At 43.4% G+C, this 17,662-nt stretch overlaps 2 protein-coding genes across 2 annotated transcripts; one reads left to right on the top strand and one right to left on the bottom strand.

Moving 5' to 3' along the window:
• Positions 1-4,477: 4,477 nt before the first annotated feature.
• On the bottom strand, positions 4,478-12,800 carry mfsd8l2 (major facilitator superfamily domain containing 8-like 2). Its single transcript, XM_076144451.1, has 11 exons — positions 12,725-12,800; positions 12,249-12,434; positions 12,036-12,098; positions 11,486-11,605; positions 11,208-11,287; positions 9,984-10,272; positions 7,618-7,691; positions 6,730-6,943; positions 5,142-5,264; positions 4,827-4,957; positions 4,478-4,558 (listed from the first exon to the last, which is right to left on the bottom strand). The coding sequence occupies exons 1-11, from the start codon at positions 12,798-12,800 to the stop codon at positions 4,478-4,480; spliced, it is 1,437 nt and encodes a 478-aa protein (XP_076000566.1).
• Positions 12,801-14,260: 1,460 nt separating this feature from the next.
• On the top strand, positions 14,261-16,927 carry kcnmb3 (potassium calcium-activated channel subfamily M regulatory beta subunit 3). Its single transcript, XM_076144745.1, has 4 exons — positions 14,261-14,366; positions 14,546-14,749; positions 15,500-15,674; positions 16,559-16,927. Exons 1-4 carry the CDS (start codon positions 14,281-14,283, stop codon positions 16,925-16,927), a joined length of 834 nt encoding a protein of 277 aa, XP_076000860.1. The 5' UTR covers positions 14,261-14,280.
• The last annotated feature ends 735 nt before the right edge of the window (positions 16,928-17,662 follow it).

The raw sequence follows: 17,662 nt of genomic DNA, 5'->3' as shown, positions 1-17,662 counted from the left end.
AAGCAATTCAAAGACATTCGAATAGGATAAAAAGCAGAAGGGAGCAGTTCCACACAATCCATCATCTCACTGACAGAAGGCAACAACATGTTTACACACGCAATCCTGTTTATTGTTTATACTACTCAGCGCATGGAAACCACCGAACAAAGCCTGCTGTGACTGCAGAGGGAGATGTGCATTGCCGATGTGTTTGTGTTTCACCACTGAAGGGAAGGGAAGGAAAGGGTCAAAAGCCTTTATAAAAGTTGTTTTCGCATAGTGATGCTTCAATAGACTGAATTTGATGAGACAAAACTGAATCCAACTTCAAGTGATGAGCAGAGAAATTAGTCCCCAAAGTAAACGCACATAGTGTGTAAGAGTGTGTCTGGTACAACGTTGATGCAACAATCAAACCAGAATTGGAGATTGGAAAGGTTACGCAATAGTTTGTAAATTTGCCTCTCTGCTTATTGCTTCTGTTTCCTGTATTTTGATTGGTTACACACACTCCTGACGTAGCTGCTTGGGCGCAACAAGAGCAGGCAGAGGATACAACACTGTGATCCATGGAGACATACTGTTGTAGGCGTTTGTAACCATGCCACCAGATAAATGTTGTGCGGTGAAAGGTGCAGTATTTCCCTCTGAAATGTCTTCAGTAAAAAGTAGTGCAACAGTGAAATAGTACTAATTGCAGGTACCTCTGTGTTTCCAGTGTGCAGCATCTGTCATCATCAGCACCTTGGTGGTAGTTTAAACACCTTTACGTTCTGAGTCTATGGCGTTTTTCTGCTGACTAATGCTTCCATCAGAGAGGGGCTGTGAAACATTGAATAATTTCGCCTGGATTTGATGAGCAAATCCACTGTTGGCCCGCCGTCAGCCTGCAAAACGACACAAAGCAACACCTCAGCAAGGCACATGCTGAAATGAGCCTACTAATTATCTGCATATATTTCCATCGCTAATACAATGAGCTCCAATCAATGAGCGTGGCTGCCTTAAACTCAGTGCTAGTGTACGTCCCAGAGGCCTTCATTTCAGCGAGGTAGGAATATGAGCATGGGGGCGGATGCTCGGTGTGGGTGGAGGCAATTGATTCAATGAGGCTGCCAGCTATGAAAGAATGCAGAACACACTGACGGGAGCCGAGTCTACGGTAGGAAATACATCAGGGGCTACCTGAGTAACTGTGGCGACCACGCATGCATACGCCCCACAGTGTGTCGGTGTCACATGTAGCAGATTAAATCATTTGCATTCCCACCAGCGAATCCTGTTTCTGAACCTCAAGCCACTCAGAAAGAAGAGACACCGTGAACCGTGATGTGGATCTGTCTATATCAAACCACAGGCACACACTGTCCCCTCATTTCTCCTCACATTCTCAGCTGTAAGTCCCCTGTCAGCTCATTAGTAACCCATCCACATATTGCTATAAGCTGTAAATTCCAACTCTCATCCAATTACGCCTGTTCACACATATAACACCGCGAATTAAATAAAGGATAATTAGTCACAAATTTCCGCCTCTTTGAGACAAGCAATACCTCTAACTCACCCACATAGACAGTATTGGCAAATGTACTTGAGCCACACCCTGGCAATGACAGCCAGAAGTTAGATTCTTAAGTCAGCAGCAATAACAGTGAAACAGTAAATCACTGAACAAAACTGGCCAGAATCCAGCGAGTGCAGCTCCAAACCAATGACGTCTATTTAAAAGATTTTTAATGGATAGGCCTGACCGAGGGAAACAAAATTACATCCTGAACAAATATATTCCTGCTAAATGAAATCTATTTATAAAGGATTGGTAAGGACACATCTTCCTGCGACGGAATATGGATAGCAGAGGAAAAAGTGAATTATGGGATGGATGTAGGCTGGCCCAATTTCATCCAGCTTCATATTTTTCCACCAGACTATAAGTCATCTTCGACCCATTAACAACCATCCAGAGTCCAGCTAATACCATCAGCCAAGAGAAGAGCCACTCTCTGCCCCTCTGTTACCGCTAAGATAATTGTTATACATCGGCTCCACTCAAACGATTCGCTGTTTGTCTCTGTGCGACCAATTACCTTTATCTATGTTAGACGACAGCATCAATTTACCTTCAAAGTTGGTTTGTACTTAAAAAAAAAAAAGGGGAAAATACACTGAAATAGCACTGGGTATGTATTCAATCGTGGATGGATTTCATTAAGAGGGGGGCGTTCATGCATGTAGGAGGCTGCGTGTCTCAACAATCTGAGATATTATTGTGTTGTAACTGATTACAGTGCGGTTAGTCGCTCAACGCAGTGAGACAAAACCACACGGCTAGAACTACCATGAAAGCTTTCCCACTCTAAATACTGGAGTTAACATACAGCCGGCCAATCGGAACGTAAGTCGGGCCCTTAAAGAGACGCCGACTATACACCCTGTTGCCCTCCAGCGTCTTTCACACACAGATTATGGAATATTAGCAGATAAATAATCAGGTGTCAGGTCTTTCCCCAGGTATTGAGTGTTGCATTCACACACGTTCCAGCGTTGATACCAGCACTGTTACTAGTCTCTCGTTCCCTTACCCAGTTAGTCTGCTGAAAGATGCAGTTTATTAGTTGTTAAGTAAAGTCTTGTATTTGAAAATGACACTTTCGGGACTCAGTAACAGATAAAAGGATTTGATGTGCTGTGCTTTTCTATCAGCACACAGCATTAAAGTATCTAATAACTGTTTCACCACGGAGTGCAGACTTGATTAAAGGTCAGAATGCGACCTTGTGTCAGGGTTTGTTCACTTATTTCTGCTATTATGAGGGAAGATTAAACCTTTGCTCATTTACTTCTTATTACTTTCATTCCAAAAATAAAAGAATTCACTTCTGTTTAATTATTATTATAATTTGAAAATTAGAATATATCAGCTTCATGGTTTCATACCTGATTCAACCAAAATATAGGAAACAAGGAAACAAGGAAAGCTTTTCAAGAGGAAATACATTTTTAAATATCGAGATAAAAAGCTGAGATGTGAACATTTGAGTGAAAAACTAAAACATAGTCTAGAAATAAATATATAAGAATTGATATGAAACGTACAATGTGTTGATCTACTGAGTTCCTAATTCTAGAACAGTCAATAGTCTAAAAACAACAAGGAAAGCTTTCTAACCAATTCTGTCAAAGCAATTTCTTCTCACACTTGATTGTGGAGTGATTCATGTTTAACTGAGTTGTCCAAAGTCTCTCTCCAATAAAGACGCACTGTCGCTTTACAGTCTTAAGGGGAGAAATGTCCAAGTTTGACAAACCGTAATGTGTCCTCCTGTCTCGTATGTTATTACAGAGCAGCTTCTTAGGTGGAAAATGAAAGCCAAACTCCAAAGTAAAATCACCAAAACAACTTTACACTGCAACAAGCTACTTGCTACTTAATAAAAAAAAAAAAGTAAACTCCATGTTTGACCTAAATCCCCGCACCCTGATATCTCCTCTAAATGTCAAGCACAGTGAATACGCTGATCAGCCCGTGAGAGTACTTCTATATATTACACCCTTGAGTCTATGAGATTAGAATTTCCATTTGCAGGCTGAAGTCAAACATCACACACCCAGAGTGAAAATGTGGAAAGGTTACTCAGGCCTTATCTGCAATTATGCAAAAACACAAAGATTGGCATGGAAGCGTGTTCTTTTGGTACAAAGGGAACGTGCGGCCCCTTGATGCAGCTTGGAGCTTCAACCTCAGCACACAGCACATCCTAGAGGAGGACTCATGCCAGAACAGCTGACTGGCCTCCTCCTCACACCTTGTCATGTTTTCAATTATTCATACTGCCAATTAAACTTTAAAGCCCCTCATAGTAAAAGAAAAAGACAGAAATGACCAGAATTACCCAGTGTTTGTTTTTAATTCATTGACACACACAGATGATGACAGAGAGGGAACAGATTGAAGCGACACTTAGATGTTTCAGTGAGACTCAAGCCTTTCAAATTCCAACACTACACAAATAAATACAGAGGGAGTGGTAATACTTTATTCTCTTTGATCATCCGCGGTGACAGGGACAATTTAGGAGGATGAGAGTTCCATTCCTGCGTTGACGAGGAACAAGAAGTGAGCGTTGGTACACGCAGGTCATGAGGAAAGAAAACTATTCTTTTTTATCTCTCCATCAACACCTGAGAATATAAATAGATCCACTTAAAAATAATGTCTTTCATCTTCAATTACAAAGAGCTGCGTGTTCAATATGAGAGCAATGGTGCCCCCTTGTGTATAAGATAATTAAAAGTCCAATACGTGATGAGCACATAATGACAATTCAGAACAGTGTGTTTACTGAAAGCTTTTCAAAAATCGACACGGTGTCTTCGTGTGGACGCTCCTAGTGCTGAGTGTGTGAGATGAACACAAACATTTCATTGCATTTTCCTCTGCAGCAAACTGGTATTGATCGCCTGAGAAGTGAAGTGCAGTCTAGCCGTCCGCCTCCTATCCTCCGCTGTCAGAGCTGTGGGCGCACTGCACTGCCGGGGGCTCAGTCAGACGGCCATAGGACAGCACCGTCATTACCTGCAAAGTGTACAACGTGATATGGCTTTAGAGGATAGAGGCTACCAAGTAATAAGTAGAGGGTGTTAGAGACATGCTGAGATAAGGGTTTTACGGGGAAGTTACACCCTTTAGCTAGTGTTTTACAGTGAGAGGGGAAGAGAAAAATGTCCTATTAAGCCATAATTTGGAATGAAGAGGATGTGCACAGGACATTCAATACATTTTCTAATCTTTCTCCTGCGACTACACGCAGCAAACATGATGCGGAATGTGATGTTGTACTCACTGAGATCAGAATGAGCAGAGCGAGCATCATGCCCAGCATCACATAAAGATTATTGGTTAGTCCTCCAGCCCACAAAGGACCCAAGATGGTGGCAAGGCCGCCAACCGAGCGTCTGACCCCTTGGCTGAATCCTTTAGGCGAACCATCCCGGCGCAGATACACAGAAAGGAAACGTTATTTCTGTAGCTATACAAATTAAAGCACAGCTTTTGAAGTACGCTTAAGTGTCTCTGTGCGTCATCTATGCTGAGCTGGAATGTGAAGTCTGAGTATGTTGGGCGCACTGCACACACTGCACTGGTAAAACGAGCCAACCTTGTGTTTTCTCTGCAGTAACTTTGGAGAAGAGAGACACCTGAGACACGGCAACAAAGGGAAGACCCAGCAGCTGGAGAAAGACTCCGATGATGAAGGCCGACAGCTCCCATGCATAACCACCTGCCAGGATGGAGAGGTAAGACTGTGTTAGTATCAAGTGTCTGAGCACTCTCGGCACGTTTACGAACACTTGACTGCAGAGTCTTCGGTACAAGGACTTGATTTATAGACCGATATCAGAGAACCTTAGAAGAGGAAAAACACTCGACCACATCTCACACACTGCAACGCAGATGATCTCAATAATCCTCAATTCTAATGTTTCAAATGGAAAAAATGTCTCGTCATCTACAAACTTGCGAGACTTGACAACTAAACAAAGCTGGATGTGGACAGATGAGACAAAGGTTGAATCTTTTAGCCTTTTAATCTTTAAGTGCATGAAGAAATCTGAGAGGACAATGTGAGGGTGGCGGCCTGTCAACTGAAACGTAATAGAAGTGAGAAATGAAATAAAAAACACAAGTAGATGAATGACAGAATGATTTAAAGAGATGGAAAGTTGGATTCCAGCTCCTCAGGCGAGATCTTGATGAACTGAAGCCATTTTATTGAGAGGAAGTCTCTGAAATCCCTCCTTACGATCTTATTAGGAGCTACAGGAAACATGCTGGAGGCATTCAAATACAAGGTTCACCTACTTTCATCCGCCTGGAATGTGAAAAATCAAACAATATGCTCAGTAAAGACACGAAAAGGACAATTGTTGGCACGTCATTAGTTTAGGCGGAACGTGTTTGTTTATTGTTACGACTTGGATGAATAATTAATGCAGAAATCCAAGAAAGCCTTCACTAACTTTTTTCTTCCGGTATGTGATAAATGCTATTTCAGTGATCGGTGCCTTTGTCTTGCTTTGTAACCCGCTTCCACACACAGGCTGGCACCACAAACTGCGGCTCCATTTGAAATCCAAACCACTGCCAAACTGGCAGCAGCGGCTCCATCTTGGTTCTCTGCTGCTTTGTATCATGAGCGAGCTCGTGTGAATTTGTGCCCACTCAAAAAATCCTGCATGTTCTCCATTCCACAGTAAAATGTAAGCGTGTAATCTGATGTTCGAGTTGCCACTTCACCAGAAAGCATGTTTCCAGTGGTGGAACAATAAGTCGTTGACATATCGTGTCTTTCAGCTTCCCTTTGTTTGGTTGCTCTTTCAGCAAATGTCACAAATAGCAAACAAATGTAAGTTATGCTTTAACAAATAGCATTTCTTTGTATTAGATTACTGTAATCCTTTTATATGTACTCAGGCGCTCCGTCACCTGTCACTTGTAATCAGAGCGATAAACATGACGAGCTGCAAGAGAGCCACATGAGCACATAGGATCCAGTTTGCCTGTGTGTTCACCCACCAGCACTCCCAGAGCTGCTTGATATCATTTACATTCAATTCAGCCAGTGTGTAACCCAATATGACTCCACTGCACTCAACACACACACACACACACACCAGTCATACACAGAGGAAATGAGCCATGTTTATATAAATGTGTATGCGTGTGTATGTTTGCATGTTTCCCACCTCGGGGTTTGGAGAGGAAGATGAGGCACCACACACACGCGATGCAGCAGATGACCAGGCCCGCCGCCAGCACGGCACGGTCGGCCACCCTCCTGCTCAGCCAGCGCACGAAGAAGAAGCCCAGGATGACCTCCACCCCGCACAGGCTGTACATCAGGCTGTTCCCCAGCTCACCAAAGCTGAAGTCCCGCTGCGTCAGAGGAGTCACCATGGTCTGAGGGTTTCACAGAGATGTTCACAAGGTCAGTCAGTCAGTTGGAGAGAGGGCTGGTTCACTCTGACGGAGGAGAGGTGATTGTTATTAAAGGTGAAACCAGAACCTTTAAAATCCTTCCAGTACTTCACCCAGTCCAGATCAAAAGAATCACTCTGCTTTAATATTGAAAAGATTATATAAACCACAGCAGCACTGCGTCACCATTCAGCCAGTGGTGCAAGTAATAAGAACTTTAATCCTTTGAAAAATTGCAGTATTACAGTGGGAAAATGTTCCTGCATTTAAATTCTTACTTTCATAAATGTAAGCAAGCATTACCAGCAAAATGTATTCCGTTTAAAGTATAAATCGTAAGGGGAAATAGAGTTTCATTTGCACTGTTAGATGAATGAAAAGCTTGTATCTCCAGCCTATGGCAAAGGGAAAAGAAAGAAAGACGAAAGAAAGAAAGAAATACAACACCTGTGTACATTCCACCTTTACAGCACAGTGTGTGTACTTGAATACTTTATACTTTGGACCCAGAGTACCTGGAGAGAGTACCTGTCCAGGTCTTTTTAGGTAAGGCTCAGATTGATGCCGTATCTGTGAAGCTCAGGGTAAAATGGTGTGACATTGTGTGAAATGTTTGGAAACTTGGGCTGATGGATCTCAACAGTAGCTGTTCTCACCTCCAGCGCTGTCTGATTGAAGAGAGTGATGAACTGAGCCGTGAGGAGAACAACCACCTCCTCTCTTAGGAACTCTGGAGAGAGAGGGAGAGAGAGAGAGAGAGAGAGAGAGAGAAAGAGAGAGAGAGAGAAAGAGAGGGAGAGAGTGATAGACATGATCACAAAGCAAAACAGTTTTCAACCAAAGTTTCAATTTGCAGGTTACCTTGCAATGAAGAAGCTTCTTTAATGGAAAAGCACAACAATCTTGAGACCAATCATGTGGGCACACTCCAGCAGACGGCCTTATTTTTGTGCGGGAGATAAAAGTACACCCCCCGAAAAAATAAGATAACAGAAGACAAATCTATTTTATTTAAGTCTGAATACTGATAGCATCTTTCTTTAGAGCAAAAACTCCCTCATGTACTTGGAGGGAAGAAGAATGTGCCCAGCTCGCTGCTTAATTTGTATGTGTGAGCCAGATGGTTGAAGGAATTATGTGGTATTACGCTGCTCTGTATTATAACAAGGTTTGCGTTCCTCTGTTGAATTCACTCACTGTTATTTACATCATTAAATACTGGAAAATACTGCATGGATCTCTGTGTGTGTGTGTGTGTGTGTGTGTGTGTGTGTGTGTGTGTGTGTGTGTGTGTGTGTGTGTGTGTGTGTGTGTGTGTATAGTATGTCCATGTGTATGAACAGATACTTTGTTTTGGATATACGCACAGCAATACTCATATGTGTGACATTTTTGCTCAAAACTGAATTCTGTTTGTTTATGTGTGTGTGTGTACTAAGTATGTACTTTGTGTTTGCACTCTCATATCATATTCATGACTGTATGTTCTGTCAGACTGTTTAGTCTGTGGTGGCCTGAGCTGCTCTGCCAGTTCCTGAGTGTTTGGCTTCACCTTCCTCATCAGGCAGTTGGCTTCCTCTCCCGGATTGCTCACTCACTCGCCCCCATCTCTCGCTCTCTCTCTCTCTCTCTCTCTCTCTCTCTCTCTCTCTCTCTCTCTCTCTCCCACACTGAGGGACCAGGCTTGGTTTGGTTTGGTATGATATGATTAGCTCAGTGAAAGTTCAATCAGATCAGAATAGATTAATATTCCTATGCACTCTCCCTCTCTCTCCCTCTCTCTCTCTCTCTCTCTCTCTCTCTCTCTCTCTCTCTCTGTGTATATATATACATCCTAAACGCTGTCATATTGATCATCTGATTGATGTCAGATCTTTCCATATGTGCCTTTCTGTTCCATCTCCAGCTGTCTCTCACTGCAGTCCTGACTTGCCCGCCTCCACCTTCACCTCCTCCTCCTGTGCTCATTAGGGCCGACCACAGAGAGCTTCAGGCCCCATGCAGGCCTGAGGAGTTCCACTCTCAGTCCTTGTCTCATCCGTCCATCTCTTCAGCTTCACCGCCACCTTGTTGACTCCATCAGGGGGATATTCAGGGGATAGCAGCCCATGAACCCCACATTATTGGTGGTTACAATATGCTATGCAAGTATATAGATGTAAGACTTTATTATGTAAGCACAGTGTGTTTGGCTTGTGTTGTTTGTCCTCTAACAGAAAAAGACGAGACATGAAACATGAGGGTCTAGGATGCAACTGAGTTTCAATAATTTCTCACCAAAAAAAAGTCTCACTAGATCCATAATTCAGTAAAGTACACACTACGCACACTGTCACGCCTTATGTAACACTCATCCACTTTTGCTGAAGAGTTTCCCCCGAAACAACAACAACAACACGAAGGATATTGGCCACATTACCAATTCTGTTTCTATTTCATCCACGAGTCAACTGCAGCGAGCCAGTCAATACAAACGGAAGTCTGCTATCCATCCCTCTGCCACATCTTCAAAGAGTGAGAGAATCAATACTGAGGTCAGACACACACACACACACACACACACAGACACACAGAGACACACAGAGACACACATGCACTGAGGTAGAGAGAGAATAAGGGCAATAACAAAAATTGCAGAGAAAGTTAATCAATACCAGCACACAATGGCTGCTTGTATCCCATGTATGTAAAGCTGCTATAACACTAATCCTATAGGACACCTGCCATCACACATATCCACACACACACGCTGACATACTACAGACACACACAGGAGGAATCAATGCACAGGGAATCTGATCTGGCACACGGCACAGAATTCCTGTGAGGGAGGTGGAGGGTGGAAATTGTGTGTAAGGGTGGACATGTGTGTGTGTGTGTGTGTGTGTGTGTGTGTGTGTGTGTGTGTGTGTGTGTGTGTGTGTGTGTGTGTGTGTGTGTGCGTTGAAATCAATAGAGCAGATAGAAAGCATGTGCATTGACACTCATTGGTCAGGACACACACTCAGTCCTGCTCCCTCACCTCTGCTGGCACTGAAGTTTGTGAAGGGGTTCGGGTGTGCAGAGGCATCAGGTGACGCGTCAGACGACATGGACGTCTCTAATTGGTCGTTGTTGACGGAGCTGTAAGTGTGCACCGGTTCCTCCTCTGGCCCTATCAGAGGGACGTCCTCATCATCCTCATCATCCTCCTCCTCCTCTTTCAGCTCCACCATCACTGCCCCGCCCTCTGTAGAGCTGATAGCCGGCAGGTCCCAGTACAGGGCCAGAACCACAAACTGGACCAAGGTCCACAACAGGCACATGAAGATCTGAGAGGACAGACAAGGGGACAAGGGGGTGGGAGGGACATTCAGTCTCTAAGAGAGCACCGACCCTCAACCTGTCAAGTTTATCAGAATAGCTTATATAAAGTAAAATAGAATTATAAAGTAATAGTGAAATTATGATTCACGTTACTGTCTTTCATTTTTTTTATGTTTGTTTGTTTGTTATGACACACATACAGTATGAAAGTTGATAAGTATTGTTTCTGTTTGTAATTTTATTATTTAATTATATGTATGATTATACACATGATTTTAGATTTTATCCTAAATAAAATAAAGGGATGCTGAGGTAAAAATTCTAAAAGATTCTAGAAATTATTGGTTTTAGTAACATAAAGGCAGCACGAATCATTTTGAATATACTGTATATTAATAGAGAGATTAAACTAAAAGAAAGAAAGAAAGAAAGAATGACAGAAAGAAAGAAAGAAAGAACGAAAGAACAGAAGAAAGAATGAAAGAAAGAACAGAAGAACAGAAGAAAGAACGAAAGAAGGAAGCTTTTCACAGCTTCAAAATTTCAGAGAATGAGAGGAGAGATCAGCAGCTTGATGGCTGCTGGAGGCTGTGAGCGCTGAGATATGAGAGAAAGTGTCAAATTATGTGTAAAAATGGAAGTAGGCGTAGAGAAGCTTTGTTATATCTCATTTACTCTAGATCCATACTACAGGTGTTTCATTCAGGGAAGACTCCTGAGAGGGAACCCAATCGATACGGTTGTTACAGACCTAAGTGTTGCTGCGGATCTTTTTTTTTTATATTGGCTCTTACTCTAAAGAGAACAAAGAAACAACATGTGAGTGAGATGTTCTGTGTCGTGCAGGATGTAGAACGGTGCTTTGCGGTCGCATTCTGAATTCACGAGGTGTTCCCGCTTTAAGAGAACCTCAGATTACTGATTAGTTAGATGCCGTTACCCCCGGAGACGTATACTTGTTCACCACAAACGGCCCCAGTTTGAAATCACACAGTCGCAGGAACAGGTTGAACGCCGGCCCTGGAGAGAGACGGGAGGAGGTGAGATAAAGGCAGGAGGATGTACGACAAGGGAGGACAGCAGTCTCCCTGATTTATTTAACAGTTAAATTTGAACTTGAAAGTAGACGTGGGACAATCATTTCTCAGAGGACGGAGCAGGTTTAAAGAGGGGGAGTGACACCAATCTGTCTGACAGGAAAAAGGAGCAGAGACTGACCCACGAGCAGGCCGGCTTGTCTGCAGGCCATGATGGCGGCAAAGATCCCAGCGCGCTCCTCTGGCCTCGTGCTGCGAGTCAGGAAGCCAAAGATGGAGGAGCCGGCGCCTGCTCCGATACCTGACAGGAAGCGGCAACACAGCGTCCATCACCACATGTCCACACACACACACACACCAAAACACCATGAGAAGATCAAATGTTTTTCATCTGACAGAGGATGAAACCTTGTATCTCAATTTGTCGTGATTCCATTGAAACATTTTCTAAAATAATCATAATTTAGAGGATTTTCTTTGATCCAATTTATTTCCGCGTACTCTAGTTTGATTCCTATTATCATTATGTCGTCTTTTGAAGTTTTGTCAATGACCTCAATACGAGTACTTTCAAATCAAGTCAAGTGTAGTTTAAAGCACTTTTGAGAATAGATACATTATTGCACAATTTAAGTACCTCTTTCCCAAGTGATAGATGCTGTATGTGTGTGTGTTTGTGTGTGTGTGTGTGTGTGTGTGTGTGTGCGTGTGCATGTGTCTTTGTTGTTCACCTGCTACCAGCCGACTGCATAACAACAGCCACTTTGAATATCCGATGAAATACATGAAGTTACCTGAGGATAGAGATGAAAGATTCCTTTGATGCCCCCACACACTCTTTATCATTACTGTGACTACTTAAAAATACCCCCCCCCCCCCTCTCTCTCTTTCTCTCTCTCTCCCTCTCTCATGACACTTCTATTGTAGTAGTTTGGATACTCACCGGCAATCTCAAACAGGTTAGAGAAAAGGATGATGGACTTGGTCGTCTTGGTCTTGTCTGACCACAGCCCGAAAAATGGGCCGGTCAGCAGTCCGGCCAGACTGAAAGCGGACAGACCCAAACCCAGGAAGTAAGGAGGCGCCTCCAAAATCTGTAGATACCGCCATATTGTAGGTAGAATCACAGCTGAGAGCCCAAAAAAAACAGCAAAGGCGGCGGGTGAGACGTTGAGGAGAAGGAGTGAAGGGTGGGAAGAGGAGCAAACGGCACGCCTCACTTACCCAATACATTTCAGTAAATGAGGCACCAGTGTGTGTGTGTGTGTGTGTGTGTGTGTGTGTGTGTGTGTGTGTGTGTGTGTGTGTGATCAGTGAATGCTACAGCCTCTGTGATGAGACAGAGTTTTACTTTAATCTGCTGCCATCAGAACATTCTCCCACCATTAGTAGTCTATAAAGCCGTCAGATTGAACTCACCGTATTCAATGCCGCTCAACATAAATATCAGTCCAATGGTGAAAAAGGTTAGATTCCTCTTCTGATGATTATCCATTGTGCTGACAGGCTTTCTGACTTTGACACACTGGCCTCAGTCTGTGCATGTTGTTCCAAAATGTCCTTCAGTAGCAAATTCAGGAAAATAGGAGACACTGTGTATCCAATTACGACTGCTGCCCCGGATAATCAAAGGCATTTGCTGCACCGTTGGACAGAGTCATCTCAGAACGTTTGAGAGTTTGAAAGTAGAGATCAGTAGATGAAGCTCAAAGCTGAAAATGCAATGGACGGAATTTCCAAAAAGTGGCGTTCCGAAGCGTGGAGAAGAGTAAAATCCAGGCAGAAATGTTTGCAGCAGACGCTTCGGGCTTCAGGGGGTTGTAGTTAAAAATTTAGTTGTGGTTGAGTTGCGTCCACACTGTGCTGCCATGCAGTGAGGTCAAGCCAATGTCTCAGGTTACCAGGTGAGGTAAAGTACACTGGGTTTCATGCATTTTTAATTCTGTTTTCTTCCATTGCAACAAAAAGCATTTGATTCTCCCACAACCCTCCACCCTCCAGACACCTGGTGAAATGAGCCCAGCCCTTCGCCTCTCAGATACATATATGAGGTTCTGCTGTCTCATACACATTCAGCGAGTCACGTGTATTATGAAATATATCTGATAAGTGTGCAAAACGTAACATTTCCCAGCAATGAGAGTGTGTGATAAAGGCTCTGGGAAAACGTTCAAAATGACACTGTATTGTATTGAATACTGAATAAATAAGGTGACCGCGCTTGCCTGTGTGTTTGGCTGTGGTGTTCTAGCCTTCGGCCTGTTCTATTAAACAGAATTGTCACCGAGTCAATACCTCCATATGTTTCCCTGAGTCACATAATCAAAATCCATGAATAATACAGGCTGTTTTGACGTAGAGAGAGCATGAATAATGGATTATTTGAATAACACGTATTCTTGCCCAGTTTCTTCCAATGAAATCATACAGCACCATGACAATCTGAGAGTTGTGTGTTTCAGGTTCAGCTGGCTGACGGCACAGTGAGAAGTTGAAGGACATACTGTATGTATTCCGGTCGTAATCCCTCCAGTGTGTGTGTGTGTGTAAACATGATGATGCCAGGAGGTTCTTTCTCCTGCTCCTCCTCTTTCATAGGAAATGAACAGAATATCCTGTTCGGTGCCGTTGGGTTTGTTTTCATTACCAGACGACACACTTGTGAAAGGATTCGTGCACTTTTCCATGACAAAATGCTGAGAGCAGCTGGATGGAGGGTCCACTGAGAGGGCCATTAGCATCCTACCTGGCTCACCTGCACTGGTTTCTATAGAAACGCCACACACCGAAGCGGAAGGTGTTTTGCACTCACCTTTGAGTCTTGGTAAACATCAGGGCGTTCCCTGGTGAACAAACTGCAATCTGGTCGGTTTAGTCAGTCACCCTGCAGCACTGGAGCCTGTTGGAGATAAGAGAGGATCAGAATATGTTATTTGACACATAGAGTTTATTAAGTTGCCAGATTTAAGGCTGGCATGTTCGTAAACGCTACCTCTACCCGGAAGAACCTCAACATCCCCATCAACATCAACCTGCAGGGTGCTCGCAAGCGGCAAACACGGTAAGAGAGGATGATCAACAGGGTTTAGCAGCTTAACTCTTCAACCACCGTGGAGACTTAATTATGAATCCAAACGGGAACTTCCACAAAGTTTCACATCCAGATTTCCAGCTCAGCTTAGCATGTGTATCCAAATGTGCATTCATGTGTGCGTCTGTCCCCTTATTTGTGGGACACAGAGAGTTTTTCCACCCAGTGGCAGCGCAGGAGCAGGAGTGGAGCCGAGGCGTGGATGGACAAGGAGCGGACCGAGCCCGGAGCCAGATGCTGGTGTCGAGTGTGGGGGAGGACAGAGCCATCCTGCTGGGCTTCACCATGATGGCCTTCTCTGTGCTCATGTTCTTTGTGGTCGGCATTACCATGGTCAAACCTTATAACAAAAGGTAGAGTGCATGTTAATGGTACGTGGGATGATACCTGACAGACAACAGGGACACTCGTTTAGTTTACTTCAGTCCTGCAATGATAAGAAATCAAAGTAATCATGTGGAAAAAATGCATCAGTAATGAAAATATCCACATTTTTTCAAATTTTTTCACCTGACTATATGCTACACTTTAATTTAACTTTCAATTTCCTGCTTTTTACACAGTAAAAAAAATCACATGTCTCTATTTACATTTCTTTATGTAAATAGAGACATCTTTTTTAAATCATGCTTAAAATGGATTTAACATAAAAAAGCAGCAAACTGTGATCAGTTTATCCATAATAAAAAGTCTTCAAAGTATCTTACTACTACATTCAAATGAAACTGTTTAGGAGTAAGACGTAGATCAATTCCCCCTGATATGTAAAAGGATAGAAGCAGCAAGATGCAGACTAGAAATTGTACCTGAAATCATTCCTGCTGCAGTATGAAATGAACTCTGAAATGTACTGAGTTGCTTCCATTTCTGATAGATAATATAATTCTTCTAATACTTCAATCTTCCATAGAAAATCACAAGATTGATTTATGAAAAATGCTCTAAAGTGAACATCCATTTAACATCAGTATCCAAATGAAAAATGATACAGGATGATTTAAGTGAAGTCAAGAGTTTCACTCCCAGCAGACATCACTTCCTTTCCCCCTGTGGGTGTCTGTGTGTATTGTGATCCCTGAAACTTCCACGCTGATGTTTTCCAGTAACTGGGAGGAGGAGGTGAGCTGTGTTTTACTCCAGGCTACTGTTCTGGACGAGTGGGTGGACTGCAGAGGTGTGAGCACCGTGCCTTGCCTCAGGGCGACAGTTAACATCACAGGCTCCAAGCTGCCGGCCGCTCTCCACTTAGACGAAGAGTCGGTCCTCCACACTCCTCAGGTAAGTGGTAGTAAATCCCAGTCCTCAGTGTCCAGTGTCCTGCAGTGTCTGGAGTCCAAATAAGGAACTGGTTTGACAGTAACAGAAAAGAAGTACCAGCAGGATACGGCTCCACAGGGAGGAGGGGGGGACAACCACCCCCCGTGTTTATGCGCTACAGCGGACGCACAGGGCCGTGTGGTGCAACAACTCTTCATTCTACTCACCAGGTTTTCAATTAGCCACCTAATCAGGGACTTATTTACACCCAGGACAGCAAATGAAGGACGGGCGTTCATTACAGCGCACATCTCTGCCAAGACTGAACAAGCCAAGACAAAAGTAAAGCTAGGAGCCGTCTGCAGTGTCAGTGTGTGGGGCCTGGGGACCAATTGCAGAGCTATAGCCAAGTGCCTCGGTCAAGGGCAATGGCAGCAGCATTAACCTAACACACACACTTTTTTTTGGATGGTGGGGGAACCCAGAGTACCTGAAGGAAACAAGGGGGAGAGCATGGAACAAACAGGCTTCGAACCCAGGACCTCTTTGCTGTAAACAACAGTCTTAGCCAATGTGTCGCCCTATAGAGAAACAAACAAAGAAGTGTTAAAATGCTAAAATCCAGGTCATTTCTGCAGATATTTGCCGTTCACTTACCACGTCTGTAGGCCTTTGAATGGATCCTTATGTGCTGAACGCGTTGAAAAGCCACTTAAAGCTATTCTACATGAAGTTATAAGTTAACGTTTACAGTGGCCTTAGAAAGCCCAATGTTGCTAATTGGTCCTGGCACAGGTTTTCTGCTGAATCAGTGCAGCACACAGTAGATCACCTCACTACAAAGCAGATATAGGATCAAAAACACAATCAGCATTACTGTAACAAGCATATCTCTGTTTCTTCAGTGTTTCTACATTCCCAAATGCCAGATGGATCGGACAGAACTACAACAGGAAGTGCTAAAAGTGAAAGACACCTTGGAGGCTCAGCTGGGAGACACCTTACCCTGTTTCACTGACCAGACAAGGTTCCCACAAGATGCCATCTTAAGGAGGAAGTACACATTGAGGAAGGTCCTGTTTGCCTTGCTGTGGCCCACCCTGATGCTGGGGGGTGGAGTGCTGCTGGTGGGCCTGGTGAAGCTGACTCAGTGTCTCGCCCATCTGTCCTCTGAGGTGTGCAGCAAGACTGCAGGGGGGAGGCTCACTTCAAGATACACACAGGGCAAACTGTACAAGCTCCTCAGGAGGTCCAGCTCACACTCGCCCTCATGAAATAGCTCAGCTAATAAACTGTAATTCACTGCAGCAGTAACAAGCAGCAGCAAAAAGCCTAAAATATATACAATTTGTAATTACGTATCGGAGACTTAATGTACCATTTACTGAGTCGTTTTGTCTGAAGCATATAATCACAAATGGACTGAAGTAGATGGAGGCTGCACACTATATTTAGTTTTTACAGGTTTAGTCAGTAGAAACCTGATGACCTGAATCCTCAATCATGATGAGGGTTGACCCCTACTGTTCTAGTATTCAAATCCTCCTCTGTACTCCAGTACACAATTACTATTCTGAGTATGTCTTGTGGCCAAAGTAGCTTTAGCTATAATGAACGTAGCAATAAATATTGTGTAACAAGCCTCTGCAAATGCATCTCTGCGTCACTCATCTCATATAATCAATTTGTCAATTGTTTTCCAAAGATAATGAGATAATATGGATTGTAGCCACAACCTCATCATTTCTGGATTATCATTGTATATCATAGCAGGAGAGCAGGACAGGAATGAATCATGTATTGATCAGCACATCACATTTCTGACTAATCAAGGTCTGACTCAGACTTTAAATATTTACATCGGTATGTATCATGTAAGAGAGTGTTTCCTGGAGAAACATGTCATCGTTATTAATTAATTCACTCTATCAGGAAGACAACTGTTGTATTCTTGAGATCTTGATGTCTCATGAAAACAAATACATTTCTTGAGGTATTGAGATTATTTT

Source organism: Genypterus blacodes, unplaced genomic scaffold (assembly GCF_046128005.1).
Source record: "Genypterus blacodes isolate CSIRO-AG114 ecotype Tasmania unplaced genomic scaffold, CSIRO-AGI_Gbla_v1 ptg000029l_1, whole genome shotgun sequence".
Classification (NCBI taxonomy): domain Eukaryota; kingdom Metazoa; phylum Chordata; class Actinopteri; order Ophidiiformes; family Ophidiidae; genus Genypterus; species Genypterus blacodes.
This window is presented reverse-complemented; position numbering and strand designations above follow the sequence as displayed.

Bases quoted from the DNA above. Each gene is read 5' to 3' on its own strand.
- kcnmb3 (XM_076144745.1), top strand. From the start codon at position 14,281: ATGTTCGTAAACGCTACCTCTACCCGGAAGAACCTCAACATCCCCATC. The intron at 14,750-15,499 runs GTAGAGTGCATG...GATGTTTTCCAG, and splicing joins GTCAAACCTTATAACAAAAG to TAACTGGGAGGAGGAGGTGA. The intron at 15,675-16,558 runs GTAAGTGGTAGT...CTGTTTCTTCAG, and splicing joins CGGTCCTCCACACTCCTCAG to TGTTTCTACATTCCCAAATG.
- mfsd8l2 (XM_076144451.1), bottom strand. From the start codon at position 12,800: ATGGATAATCATCAGAAGAGGAATCTAACCTTTTTCACCATTGGACTG. The intron at 11,606-12,035 runs GTGAACAACAAA...GCTTCCTGTCAG, and splicing joins ATGCAGTCGGCTGGTAGCAG to GTATCGGAGCAGGCGCCGGC. The intron at 10,273-11,207 runs GTAACGGCATCT...CTGTCCTCTCAG, and splicing joins ACAAGTATACGTCTCCGGGG to ATCTTCATGTGCCTGTTGTG.